We start from the raw sequence: 13,502 nt of genomic DNA, 5'->3' as shown, positions 1-13,502 counted from the left end.
GATCCTATATACCATACCAGGTGTCCCTCTTAAGCCGGCCGTAGTGGCCGTGCCGTTCTAGGCGCTGCAGTCTGGAACCGAGCGATCTCTACGATCGCAGGTTCGAATCCTGCCTCGGGCATGGATGTGTGTGGTGTCCTTAGGATAGTTAGGTTTAATTAGTTCTAAGATCTAGGCGACTGATGACCTCAGAAGTTAAGTCGCATAGTGCTCAGAGCCTCTTAAGTGTCGTCAGGCGCATTTTCTCTGGTGTTTCGGGAGATATTTGGAATTTCATTTTTGCAATGTGTAGCTGATGTCACCCAAAACAAGTACTGCTCATCACGGCTTTCATACGTTGCCCAGCGTGGGCGGAAGCGTCGGCTTTTTTCCCCATTTCGAACAAAATTATTTTTAGTGCGAAATTTTACCACCCTATTTGAGAGAGTAGCCAGGGTGGCCGAGAGCTCTAACGCGCTGCTTCCTGGACTCAAGTAGGCGCGCTGGCCCCGGATCGAATCCTCCCGGCGGAATAACGACGACGGCCAGTGTGCCGGCCAGCCTGGATGTGGTTTTTAGGCGGTTTTCCACATCCTACTAGGTGAATACCGGGCTGGTCCCCACGTCCTGCCTAATTTACACGACTCGCAGACATTTCTCGCAGACATTTGCAACACATTCACACTATTTCACGATTTACACTTGACGCAGACAGCTGGGGTACACTAATTCCGTCCCGGGGGGTATGGGGTGGCGGCAGGAAGGGCATACGGCCACCCCTTACAATTAACCATGCCAAATCTGTACTTAACCCTGCCGACCCTGCGCACAATGTGGGATAAAGGCGGTAGCGAAAGAAAGGAAGAAAGAATTTGACAGAGTGATCCCAGATTAGTCCAATGTGACTTTCGTTTTATTAGTATATATTAACAGAGACACTGGAACTCGTATAATAACCAGTACTCTAGCAGTGACTAAGTAGCGCTGCTGCATGGTGGCAGCTGTCGGCGCAGGCCAGGGTGCTGCTCAGTCAGTGATGGAGTACTGGTTATACTAGGTCTTTTAATGTCGCTGTTAATACATATCGATAAAATGAATATCGGAGTAGTCTGTGACTGCTCTATCGAGTCGGTTCTTAAAAATCATTTTGTTTCTTGTGGAAAACTAACCGACGCTTTCCGTTGACACCGGGCGTCGCATGAAAGATGTGATGAGCAGTATTTGTTTGGAGTGACAGCAGCTACACATTGCAAAAACGAATTTGCATAAAGTGCCGGTGTCTTATTTTTGTATCTAGTAGTCATTCATCATACATAGCCATTCTGGGTGTCTCTCCTAAGAGTCCTGAGGAGCATTTTCTCTGGTGTTGCGCCAGACATTTGTAATCATGTCCGTCTTTGATTTGTCAATAGACGAAACATACGACATAAAAGTTTTCTATGTATGGTACCGCGTCATAATGTAAAAAACTTCTGCTGCTGGAGAAAAACCAACGTTTCGGCCACGGTTGCAGCGGCCTTCTTCCGGGTGTAATGGTGCGTCCTAGCTATGCAGTGTCCTTTATATTTTTTTGTTACTGTTCACTGCGCATGCCATTACGTCACAATTTTAAAAAAGGTAGTTAGTTTCATTGGTCACTTAGACGAAACGTAGTTCCCGCTCTTCTCTATGCTGACGAGGCAAAAGGCCTTAAACTATTTTGCGAGGACGTGATAAAGTAATTAAGTTTGCGGCAGGCTGTTTCCAGACAGAAGCCGTTAGCTGTAACACACGGATAAGATCAGTGGTTGACGCAGTATGGGAGGTGTTCTGCTTAGTGGGTTTTTGTTGCAGCTCGTCATCGCGGTGCGATATGAGCGATGTCACAACGGATGTATGCAAGGAGGCTAACAGCTCGGCAGGGCCATCAGCTGAAGGTGTGGTCCCCACGGCGGCTGGCTCAGCTCAGCAGTATATATAGCGACGGCAGTCACCGTCTGCTAACAGTCTCTCGTCAACCATGGCTTACAAGGTGCGTACCACCAGCGTTCTCTACACGTTTGTATCGAAACTAAGGCAAGTTAATGCCGCTTCTTCTCAGTGTCATGCTAACAGCGAGTTTGGAAGTTTTGTTATGAGTGCAACTCTCACCTGGAATCTTGTTTTCTATATTTTTGTACATACAGGGTGTTTCAAAAATGACCGGTATATTTGAAACGGCAATAAAAACTAAACGAGCAGCGATAGAAATACACCGTTTGTTGCAATATGCTTGGGACAACAGTACATTTTCAGGCAGACAAACTTTCCAAATTACAGTAGTTACAATTTTCAACAACAGATGGCGCTGCGGTCTGGGAAACTCTATAGTACGATATTTTCCACATATCCACCATGCGTAGCAATAATATGGCGTAGTCTCTGAATGAAATTACCCGAAACCTTTGACAACGTGTCTGGCGGAATGGCTTCACATGCAGATGAGATGTACTGCTTCAGCTGTTCAATTGTTTCTGGATTCTGGCGGTACACCTGGTCTTTCACGTGTCCCCACAGAAAGAAGTCACAGGGGTTCATGTCTGGCGAATAGGGAGGCCAATCCACGCCACCTCCTGTATGTTTCGGATAGCCCAAAGCAATCACACGATCATCGAAATATTCATTCAGGAAATTAAAGACGTCGGCCGTGCGATGTGGCCGGGCACCATCTTGCATAAACCACGAGGTGTTCGCAGTGTCGTCTAAGGCGGTTTGTACCGCCACAAATTCACGAAGAATGTCCAGATAGCGTGATGCAGTAATCGTTTCGGATCTGAAAAATGGGCCAATGATTCCTTTGGAAGAAATGACGGCCCAGACCAGTACTTTTTGAGGATGCAGGGACGATGGGACTGCAACATGGGGCTTTTCGGTTCCCCATATGCGCCAGTTCTGTTTATTGACGAAGCCGTCCAGGTAAAAATAAGCTTCGTCAGTAAACCAAATGCTGCCCACATGCATATCGCCGTCATCAATCCTGTGCACTATATCGTTAGCGAATGTCTCTCGTGCAGCAATGGTAGCGGCGCTGAGGGGTTGCCGCGTTTGAATTTTGTATGGATAGAGGTGTAAACTCTGGCGCATGAGACGATACGTGGACGTTGGCGTCATTTGGACCGCAGCTGCAACACGGCGAACGGAAACCCGAGGCCGCTGTTGGATCACCTGCTGCACTAGCTGCGCGTTGCCCTCTGTGGTTGCCGTACGCGGTCGCCCTACCTTTCCAGCACGTTCATCCGTCACGTTCCCAGTCCGTTGAAATTTTTCAAACAGATCCTTTATTGTATCGCTTTTCGGTCCTTTGGTTACAATAAACCTCCGTTGAAAACTTCGTCTTGTTGCAACAACACTGTGTTCTAGGCGGTGGAATTCCAACACCAGAAAAATCCTCTGTTCTAAGGAATAAACCATGTTGTCTACAGCACATTTGCACGTTGTGAACAGCACACGCTTACAGCAGAAAGACGACGTACAGAATGGCGCACCCACAGACTGCGTTGTCTTCTATATCTTTCACATCACTTGCAGCGCCATCTGTTGTTGAAAATTGTAACTACTGTACTTTCGAAAATTTGTCCACCTGAAAATGTACTGTTGTCCCAAGCATATTGCAACAAACGGTGTATTTCTATCGCTGCTCGTTTAGTTTTTATTGCCGTTTCAAATATACCGGTCATTTTTGAAACACCCTGTATCTACGCGTTCTAGTAATCTGCCATCTGTGACAAGGTACCACAGCTTTTGTTTGTAGGCCCAACATCCCCAATAATACCTCGTATTTCGGTATCCTTCCAAAACACAAACTTCTTCCCTCCCCCCCCCCCCCCGGACAATAGAATAATAATAATGATACACACATTTAAAAAACAGCGGCAGAGGTCGCTCTCGAATTGTGCGGTTTTACTGTCCAATTACCTCGTAAATATTCTTACCGAGTGTTCGAAACATTAGATTTATTATTTTGCATCGGTTTCTATACAGCGTACTGATTTTGTTTTTAAATCCCATGACAATCCATGTTTTCTTCGAAAACGTTACCGGGTTTTCTTAACTTTCTAGTTATATGCAACGTTTGGTGATAACCATGAGGCCAAATTCCTTATTCTTATTATTTAATTTAATAATTCAGATTACAATATATGCACTGCATTCAGATTGAAGCAGTGCCTGCGTATTGGCTTCTGCGTCGAGATTTTCGGTCGACGTTTGTTCAACTATTTCCCTGACGTTTGGCCAGCACGAAGGGCTGGCGTTGTCAAAAGTTTACCTCCGCTTGCTGGTAGCAGACTGAAGTCGATTCCGCAGCCGGAGATGGGAATAAGTAATCCGCCGTCCCAACGTCGCAGGATTTTCTTTTGTTATTGCCGTTGTGGTTCTCCCCTTGCTACTTGCAACTGTTGTTCAGTTCAGCACAGGAATCACAGCTTGAAGCTTTCTTCTTTATTAATGAAACTGTTGTCATGTTTGCGAATTTCTATGGCTCTCAAAGTCGAGAATCTCCGTCAAGGCGAATTTTATTACACGCTGACACGGACGTTCTCACTGTGGGAAGAGCTATCACGCCCGCTTGTTCAGGGAAGTCATAGAAATTCATAAACATGAGACGTGGTATGGGTAGGTGCTAGATAGATGTGGAACTTAACACTGGCGATGTAATAGTTTTTCGCCGTCCAGTTAACAGTCCATACATTAAGTGTGAATTAATCTACTCTTTTTAAGTAACTAACTCATCACTAGCGCCTAAGACAGACTCATTCATTAAGGAAAAAACGATTGGTTCCGAGTTTCAATTTATAGAGACTTGTGAAAACTGTGAAAAGAAATTGTAGACTTACCTACAACATGCGGTAGTTAGATTTAGAAATAAAATCGTTTGTGATTATTTTTTCTGGTCTATGGCCCCTCCCTAAATTTAAGGTGATAAAGGCGTACTACACTGCGCAACACAATAAAAGGATTAGTTTTTCGAAACCCAGTAACTGACTCACACTAAGACGCAAAAGTTTGAAATTTGGCTCAAAGGTGCCTACGAGTTTCCTCTGTAATAGTGCAACATCGTGGCGCCCTGCGACGTCACCCTCGTGTTCGACGACGCTTCATATATCAAGATGTCGAAATATGCGAAAAAAAGGCCAGAGCTCAGAAGGCTTGGGTTAGGTTGTTTGGGGAAGCAGACCAAACAGCGAGGTCATCGGTCTCATCGGATTGGGGAAGGACGGGAAAGGAAATCGGCGGTGCCCTTTCAAAGGAACCATCCCGGCATTTGCCTGGAGCGATTTAGGGAAATAACGGAAAACCTAGATCAGGGTGGCCGGACGCGGCATTGAACCGTCGTCGTCCTGAATGCGAGTCCAGTATGCTAGCCACTGCGCCACCTCGCTCGGTCTAGAGCTCAAAGGTTCGTGTGTAAGGTTAATGATGTCACATGGTTTATGTGAAGTTTCAGGTGAGTTAATGATGTCACTTCGACACCAAATTCCACCAAAATTCTGCCGAACGCCACTGTGGACGTGTCACTCGATGGGAAAGTCGTCACCCCCTCACCTCTTACCCACATTCCTCCCCTTCTTTTGACGCCACTGCGGTTCAGATCAGAACGCGTCACCCAACGTTGAAGTCATGCAGTTTTCATATGGATGGCCGAGGGAGAGATTTCGAACACACCGCTCGACATGAAAAGGCCTCAGGGGGTGGCATAAAAGGTGTCAATGTGACCATCCCTTTCCTTGGGGCGTTGATTCTGGCACATTTCTCAGTCGAAAACAACAGTACGATGAGCAATAGGACGACGTGAAACTTACTTCTACCAGTACCTCGTCTCCTACCTTCGAAACTTTACAGAAGCTCTCCTGCGAACCTTGCAGAACTAGCACTCCCGAAAGAAAGTAAAGCTGTGAGGACGGGGGGTGAGTCGTGCTTGGGTAGCTCAGTTGGTAGAGCACTTGCCCGCGAAAGACAAAGGTCCCGAGTTCGAGTCTCGGTCCGGCACACAGTTTTAATCTGCCAGGAAGTTTCATATAAGCGCACACTCCGCTGCAGAGTGAAAATCTCATTCTGCATAATAGGACGACGTCCTTGACCACCTTCGACTCTGCTCCCACCTCCCCTTTCCGCCGGACATTTAAGTCCCCCGTCTAAGAATCCCCAGTTTGGTAACACCCTCAGTGTCACCAACACACATTTTTTTGAGAGTTTTAAAAATGTGACTATAGAGAAACCCCGCGAAATAGTCCTAGACACCTGCAGGAAGGTAGCTAGTATCGGACGGATGTCAAGTGGTTGCCTGGTTGCAGGTGCCTAGGACTGCTTTGAAGGTGTTCTCTGTAAACGTACATTTTTAAAATTCTCAATAAGTGTGGATGGGGGTCGTTGACGGTACTGCCGAACCGTAAGGGCCTTAGAGGGACTCTTTCCCGTCGTATTGACATATGTGACAATGTCGTACCCCTCCATCTTGACGTCGCGGGAGGGCGTGAAACAAGAGGCCCAAAAACACATAAGCAGCCTTTCCTGCTTCAGATCACTTTCAGATTGATTCTGAAAGGTTCCCAGTGGTTCCCCCGAGTGCACAAGAGCAAAAATTGTGTTCACACTGCGCTCCAAAGGGGTCGTATCACGTTCAATTGGGATGCACCTCACAATGTCTTTAGAGAGGGGTTGAAACATCTGGGGACGTCAGCAGCTTCAAATGTTGTCAGTAACGTCATCCTGTACCTCATCACACTGATAACTATCGGTTTCAACCGCGAAATGTGCGAGAATCAAAGCCCCAAGAAAAGGGAGGGTTTCATTTACGCCCTTTATGCCATCCCTTGAGGCCTTTTCATGTCGAGCGGAATGTCTGAAATCTCTTCCTCGGCCACCCGCAAGTAAATAGCCTGATTTCAACGCTGGGTGACGCTGAGTGACACAGAGGCGTCAAAAGAAGGGGCGAAATTTGGGTAAGAGAAGGTGTGACGACATTTCAATCGTGTGATACTTCCACTGTGGCATTGGGCAGAATTTTGGTGAAATTTGATGTCAGTGTGTCATCATTAACCCACCTTGCACCTCGCATGAACATCTGAGATGTGGCCTTTCTTCGCATGTGTCGACACCTTGCTGTACGAGGCTGATGTCGCAGAGCGCCACGGTTTTGCACAAATATAGATGAAGACCGTAGAAACCTTTGAGCCAAATTTCAGTCGTATACGTCGCAATGGGAGACAATTCCTCAATATCGAAAAAGTTATCCTTTAATTTGTTGTGCAGCGCATTTGCTTCCATTTCGAAAGTGGCTAGAAACGAAGCTGGGCAACTAAAGAGTAAAGCAACTTTTCAGACTTTCCTAGAAGACGTTTGAATAATTCTTCTAATTTGGTTGTTGGACTGGTGTAAAACACATTTTCAGACGGTGAAATTGCCTTCTGGAAGGCAAAAGTCTTGACTAAGGTAATTATATTGCAGATTCGGTCCTAAGAGGTCAAAAAAATGGTTCAAATGGCTCTGAGCACTATGGGACTTAACAGCTATGGTCATCAGTCCCCTAGAACTTAGAACTACTTAAACCTAACTAACCTAAGGACATCACACAACACCCAGCCATCACGAGGCAGAGAAAATCCCTGACCCCGCCGGGAATCGAACCCGGGAACCCGGGTGTGGGAAGCGAGAACGCTACCGCACTAAGAGGTCAAAAGAGATGTCCACATGGGAGCTCAGTCTTCTGAGGTAGGAGACCTTATAACGTGCAGCTCTTAATCTCCAGATGTTTTAGTCTAAATCGCATGTCTCCCCACGATATGTTGCGTTGTAGGTAAGGAACACTGTTTGGTGCTGTCTGGCACAGTCGTTCAATTCACGTAGCTCTTAGTGGCAGGAGCAAAATTTCTGTTGTCACTTCGTTTCACACTCTTCTTTCCATCCATATAGGCAGCCAGCTATACAAACCTTAATGTACCATTACGTTTAATATTGATCGTCTGATCGAAAATTTGTTTTTACGAACTTGACACATCATTGTTTTGAAGAAGACAACGGAAGGATAGATGCTGCGGAGCCTTTCCAAGAATATTCGTACATAGGTTCACAAATACTAACAGATCAAGTGTGGTGTGATACCTAGCTTTCCTGTATCTCATGCAAGTAAACTTATGACAGTAGTGTTTTTAAATGGAAGACCGATGGTGAGTGCTACATGATATCTTGGACTGGCTGGTTCTCAACAGCCAATAAATACGATCGACAAGGCTGCTGTATTTCTATGATGTCCAGGTTACTCACATATATTATCTAGGTAGATGTAATCTACGTAAATGAAGTCTGCGTCCAGTGATCTACTGCCGCAAAGATCTAGGGATGTCTTGATACTTGAGAGATACGCTCAGGCCAGCTGCGACCAAATTTTTAGGTGATTGTAATGAGTGCATGTGCCAACTGCCTTGCTGCAGTGATAACACCGGTTCACGTCAGCTCACCGTGGTTAAGCGCTGTCGGGCTGGGCTAGCACTTGGATGGGTGACCAACTGGTCTGCCGAACGCTGTAGGCAAAAGGGGTACACTCAGCCCTTGTGAGGCAAACTGAGGAGCTACTTGATAGAATAGTAGCAGCTCCGGTCTCGTAAACTGACATAAGGCCGGGAGAGCGGTTTGCTGACCACATGCCCCTCCGTATCCACATCCAGTGACGCCTGTGGACTGAGGATGACACGGCGGCCGGTCGGTACCGTTGGACCTCCATGGCCTCTTCGGGCGGAGTTTAGTTTTTGTTTTTTAGTTGTGAGTGCATATAGAGTGTAGTATAGCATTCGCGTTAACGAAGAGAGAAGGGCAGGGGTGAACCTGATATCGACAGACAAGACATTCGACCATGAGGACACTAGCCAAATGACTGAATGCCGGCAAACGCGTTACACCCCCCACACTTCCTGGGCACAAAGGACAAATAGCTCTAAGCACTTTGGGACTTAACATCTGAGGTCATCAGTCCCCTAGACCTAGAACTACTTAAATCTAACTAACATAAGGACATCACATACATCCATGCCCGAAGCAGGATTCGAAACGGCGACCGTAGCAGCAGTGCGGTTCCGGACTGAAGCGCCCAGAACCCCTCGGCCACAGCGGCCGGCCCACAAAGGACAGATTTTGAATTAAATCCAGGACATTGGCGTGAAATCTAGTATCAGAATCTTCACTATGCCATCTCTCCTCCCTCGCCAGATAAGGTCTTTACACAGAGAGTAAACAACTACGTACACATATTTTTAGAGTTAATAGAGGAGTTAAAGAGAAACACTTTTATTACGTGACACAAATGTCACAGGCGCATCATTTCCGCGCTAGGGGTCCTTGAAAGGTCTGACGTTGAACTTCTCTTAGGCCAAACGTTCAACGTTGTTCTGACTGATTCACAGGCAACTCGTTGACATTGGAAACCGATTTTTAACACATTTACATCTTTCTACTAGGAAGGGTGAGTTTTCATTACTGCTAGCGGAGTCCACGTCCCTGGATAAACAATTACATTATTATCATTTATGTTGTGTTGTGTTTACATGAAAGATTCTGCTGATGTTTACAGGTTCGAAATGGTTGATTGCACTCTAATCGAGTCATCTGACATGCATCTCATTTTTGGGAAGAGACGATGCAACAGTCGAGCAGCAAGGTGCCTATATGCAAAACGATTTTCAGGGAGGAGGCTACAAAATCGTGTCACATTTCAAAGACTTAATGACCGTCGTCGTGAAGCAGGATCCCTTAGACCAGACAGACGGCAAAGTGGAAGACCTCGCGGTATGCGAACTGTAAAGTTTGAGGAAGCTGTTTTACGTTGAACTGGGGACAACCCCAGCAGCAGCACATTATCTGCAGCCAAGGAACTAAATAACTGCAACGCCACTTCGTGGAACATCCTGCACGAGACGGGCATGCATCCATTCTAAGTATCAGTAGGTACAAACCTGGCAATTAATGACTTTCCCCGGCGCCTTAAATTCAGCCAACAGTATCTACATCAAATTTTCAGCACCCATAACTTCCAAATCTGTGATTTGCTTACTGAGGAAGGTAATAATATTCAGTAGCCACAATAGTCATGTCTTGGAGTTCGAAAATCCTAGAGTCACTCGTGTGTTCCAGAGTCAGCAGAGATTGCCATAAATTTTTGTGCTGGTATTGTTCACGACCATCTGACTGGGCCGTATCTTTTGTCTAACACAATTGGTGGATGAAACTACCGTACCTTTCTCCATGGAGTACCACCGGAAATGTTGGAGAATGTTCCACTAGCAGTCATGCAACGATTATGGTTCTAGCATGACGGGGCCGCACCACACTTCGCCGTTGATGGCAGAGAACATTTAGATTATTTTTCCCATTTGTTGGATTGGGAGGGGTAGACCAATGCCTGGCCACCACGTTCCCTGCACTTCACGTATATGATTTTTTTGTGGGGGAGGGGGGGGGGGGGAGGTTAAAGCGTTTGGTGTTAGCTAACCCGATAGGTATCCCAGAAGAATCAGTTGCCCGATTGGCTAGCCTTCACCTTTCACTGATGGGAAGATATACCAGGAACTATACGTGGTTCGGATTCCACGTTCAACTGTAGATCCTTTTCCCAGGTAGCATTACTCAGGTACGATAAGGGAGCGCAAGTCACCGAAGTGACGTCCAATTGAGAGAACTCGCAAACAAGCGGGTGAACACCCTTCTCGAGGAGTTCCTAGCCAATCGTGTCATACAAATTTAGTTTTTTAGTGTCCTCCGAGCCATTCTCTACTTCTCCTTCTCATTTATTTCTACTTTTTCTTCCCCCTCCTACTTCTCAATTCCTCTTTCATTTCGGCTGTCCTAAAACTGCACCCCCACCGAAATGACGCACAGGGCACGCACCCAGTTTCCACTTTCAACTGACGCCACTGAGTACATTAGGTTTAGCTAGACTTTACGAGACACGCTGCGCCCCTGCCGTTGAAATCTGTCTCATTACCATTTTAACGGATCCGGTGTAAGTTCTGCGCTTCTTCAATGTTCACAAACTATACTGCACTACTGGACATTAAAATTGCTACACCACGAAGATGACGTGCTACAGACGAGAAATTTAACGGACAGGAAGAAGATGCTGTGATATGCAAATGATTAGCTTTTCAGAGCATTCACACAAGGTTGGCGCCGGTGGCGACCTACAACGTGCTGACATGAGGAAAGTTTCCAACCGATTTCTCATACACAAACAACAGTTGACCGGCGTTGCCTGGTGAAACGTTACTGTGATGCCTCGTGTAAGGAGGAGAAATGCGTACCATCACGTTTCCGCCTTTGATAAAGGTCGGATTGTAGCCTATCGCGATTGCGGTTTATCGTATCGCGACATTGGTGCTCGCGTTGGTCGAGATCCAATGACTGTTAGCAGAATATGTAATCGGTGGGACCAGGAGGGTGATACGGAACGCCGTGCTGGATCCCAACGGCCTCGTATCACTAGCTGTCGGGATGACAGGCATCTTATCCGCATGGCTGTAACGGATCGTGCAGCCACGCCTCGATCACTGAGTCGACAGATGGGGACGTTTGCAAGACAACAACCATCTGCACGAACAGTTCGACGACGTTTGCACCAGCATGGACTATCAGCTCGGAGACCATGGCTGCGGTTACCCTTGACGCTGCATCACAGACAGGAGCGCCTGCGATGGTGTGCTCGACAACGAACCTCGTTGCACGAATGGCAAACCGTCATTTTTTCGGATGAATCCAGGTTCTGTTTACAGCATCATGATGGTCGCATCCGTGTTTGGTGACATCGCGGTGAACGCACATTGGAAGCGTGTATTCGTCATCGCCATACTGGCGTATCACCCGGCGTGATGGTACGGGGTGCCATTGGTTACACGTCTCGGTCACCTCTTGTTCGCATTGACGGCACTTCGAACAGTGGACGTTACATTTCCGATGTGTTACGACCCGTGGCTCTACCCTTCATTCGATCCCTGCGAAACCCTACATTTCAGCAGGATAATGCACAATCGCATGTTGCAGGTCCCGTACGGGCCTTTCTGGATACAGAAACTGTTCGACTGCTGCCCTGTCCAGCACACTCTCCAAATCTCTCACCTATTGGAAACGTCTGGTCAACGGTGGCCGAGCAACTGGCTCGTCACAATACGCCAGTCACTACTCTTGATGAACTGTGGTATCGTGTTGAAGCTGCATGGGCAGCTGTACCTGTACACGCCATCCAAGCTGTGTTTGACTCAATGCCCAGGCGTATCAAAGCCGTTATTACGGCCTGAGGTGGTTGTTCTGGGTACTGATTTCTCAGGATCTATGCACCCAAATTGCGTGAAAATGTAATTACATGTCAGTTTTGGTATAATATATTTGTCCAATGAATACCCGTTTATCATCTGTATTTCTTCTTGGTGTAGCAATTTTAATGGCCAGTAGTGTAAGTCTGCGACCTGCGGTGAAGATGCTATGTGTTTTCCGCACTGCAGGTACTGGTGCTAGCGTCGCTGGTGGGCGTGGCGTGCGGTGGCATCATCGGGGGACACGGGGTGCTGACGGCGGGGCCGCCGCTCGCCGTCGTGGCCAGGGGCCCGGCGCCGGTGGTGAAGGCCGTGGCGGGCACCGACACCGACTTCGACCCCAGCCCGCAGTACAGCTACGCGTACGACATCGCGGACTCGCTGACCGGCGACAACAAGGGCCAGCAGGAGACGCGCGACGGCGACGTGGTGCAGGGCAGCTACACGCTGCTCGAGGCGGACGGCTCGCGCCGCACCGTCGAGTACACGGCGGACCCCGTCAACGGCTTCAACGCCGTCGTGCACCGCGAGGCGGCCGTGGTAGGCGGCAAGGCGGTGGTCGGCCCGCCAGCGGGGCTGCAAAAGACGGTCGGCCCCTTCGGCGTCGCCAAGGTGCCCGCCGCCGTCGGCTTCGCGCCGCTCCACACCCAGGCCTACATCGGCTAGCACCTCCCTCACCTCCTCACCGGTTCGAGCTGTCCCATTTATTACACCCACTCACTGCCGAACAATCACAATATCTCAAATAAAAACCTTATATCCAAATGTGCGTCTCTTTCTTTCTTAATAGTAAACGACTTTCTCTTCCGATTGCTAAAGTATTTTGTTTACGTGTTGCTTGAGGCTTTCCCGACGGACATGTATACAGGGTGTTACAAAAAGGTACGGCCAAACTTTCAGGAAACATTCCTCACACACAAAGAAAGAAAATATGTTATGTGGACATGTGCCCGGGCCGGCCGCGGTGGTCTCGCGGTTCTAGGCGCGCAGTCCGGAACCGTGGGACTGCTACGGTCGCAGGTTCGAATCCTGCCTCGGGCATGGATGTGTGTGATGTCCTTAGGTTAGTTAGGTTTAAGTAGTTCTAAGTTCTAGGGGACTGATAACCACAGCAGTTGAGTCCCATAGTGCTCAGAGCCATTTCATTTTCATGTGCCCCGAAACGCTTACTTTCCATGTTAGAGCTCATTTTATTACTTCCCTTCAAATCAA

General features: G+C 47.6%; 1 protein-coding gene across 1 annotated transcript; it reads left to right on the top strand.

Moving 5' to 3' along the window:
* Positions 1 to 1,978: 1,978 nt before the first annotated feature.
* Positions 1,979 to 12,956, top strand: LOC126249116 (larval cuticle protein A2B-like). Its single transcript, XM_049950767.1, has 2 exons — positions 1,979 to 1,990; positions 12,480 to 12,956. The coding sequence occupies exons 1-2, from the start codon at positions 1,979 to 1,981 to the stop codon at positions 12,954 to 12,956; spliced, it is 489 nt and encodes a 162-aa protein (XP_049806724.1).
* Positions 12,957 to 13,502: the final 546 nt, after the last annotated feature.

Source organism: Schistocerca nitens, chromosome 3 (genome assembly GCF_023898315.1).
Source record: "Schistocerca nitens isolate TAMUIC-IGC-003100 chromosome 3, iqSchNite1.1, whole genome shotgun sequence".
In the NCBI taxonomy this organism is placed as follows: Eukaryota; Metazoa; Arthropoda; class Insecta; order Orthoptera; family Acrididae; genus Schistocerca; species Schistocerca nitens.
The sequence above is the reverse complement of the archived record's forward strand: the minus strand, read 5'-3'. Positions and strand labels throughout refer to the sequence as shown.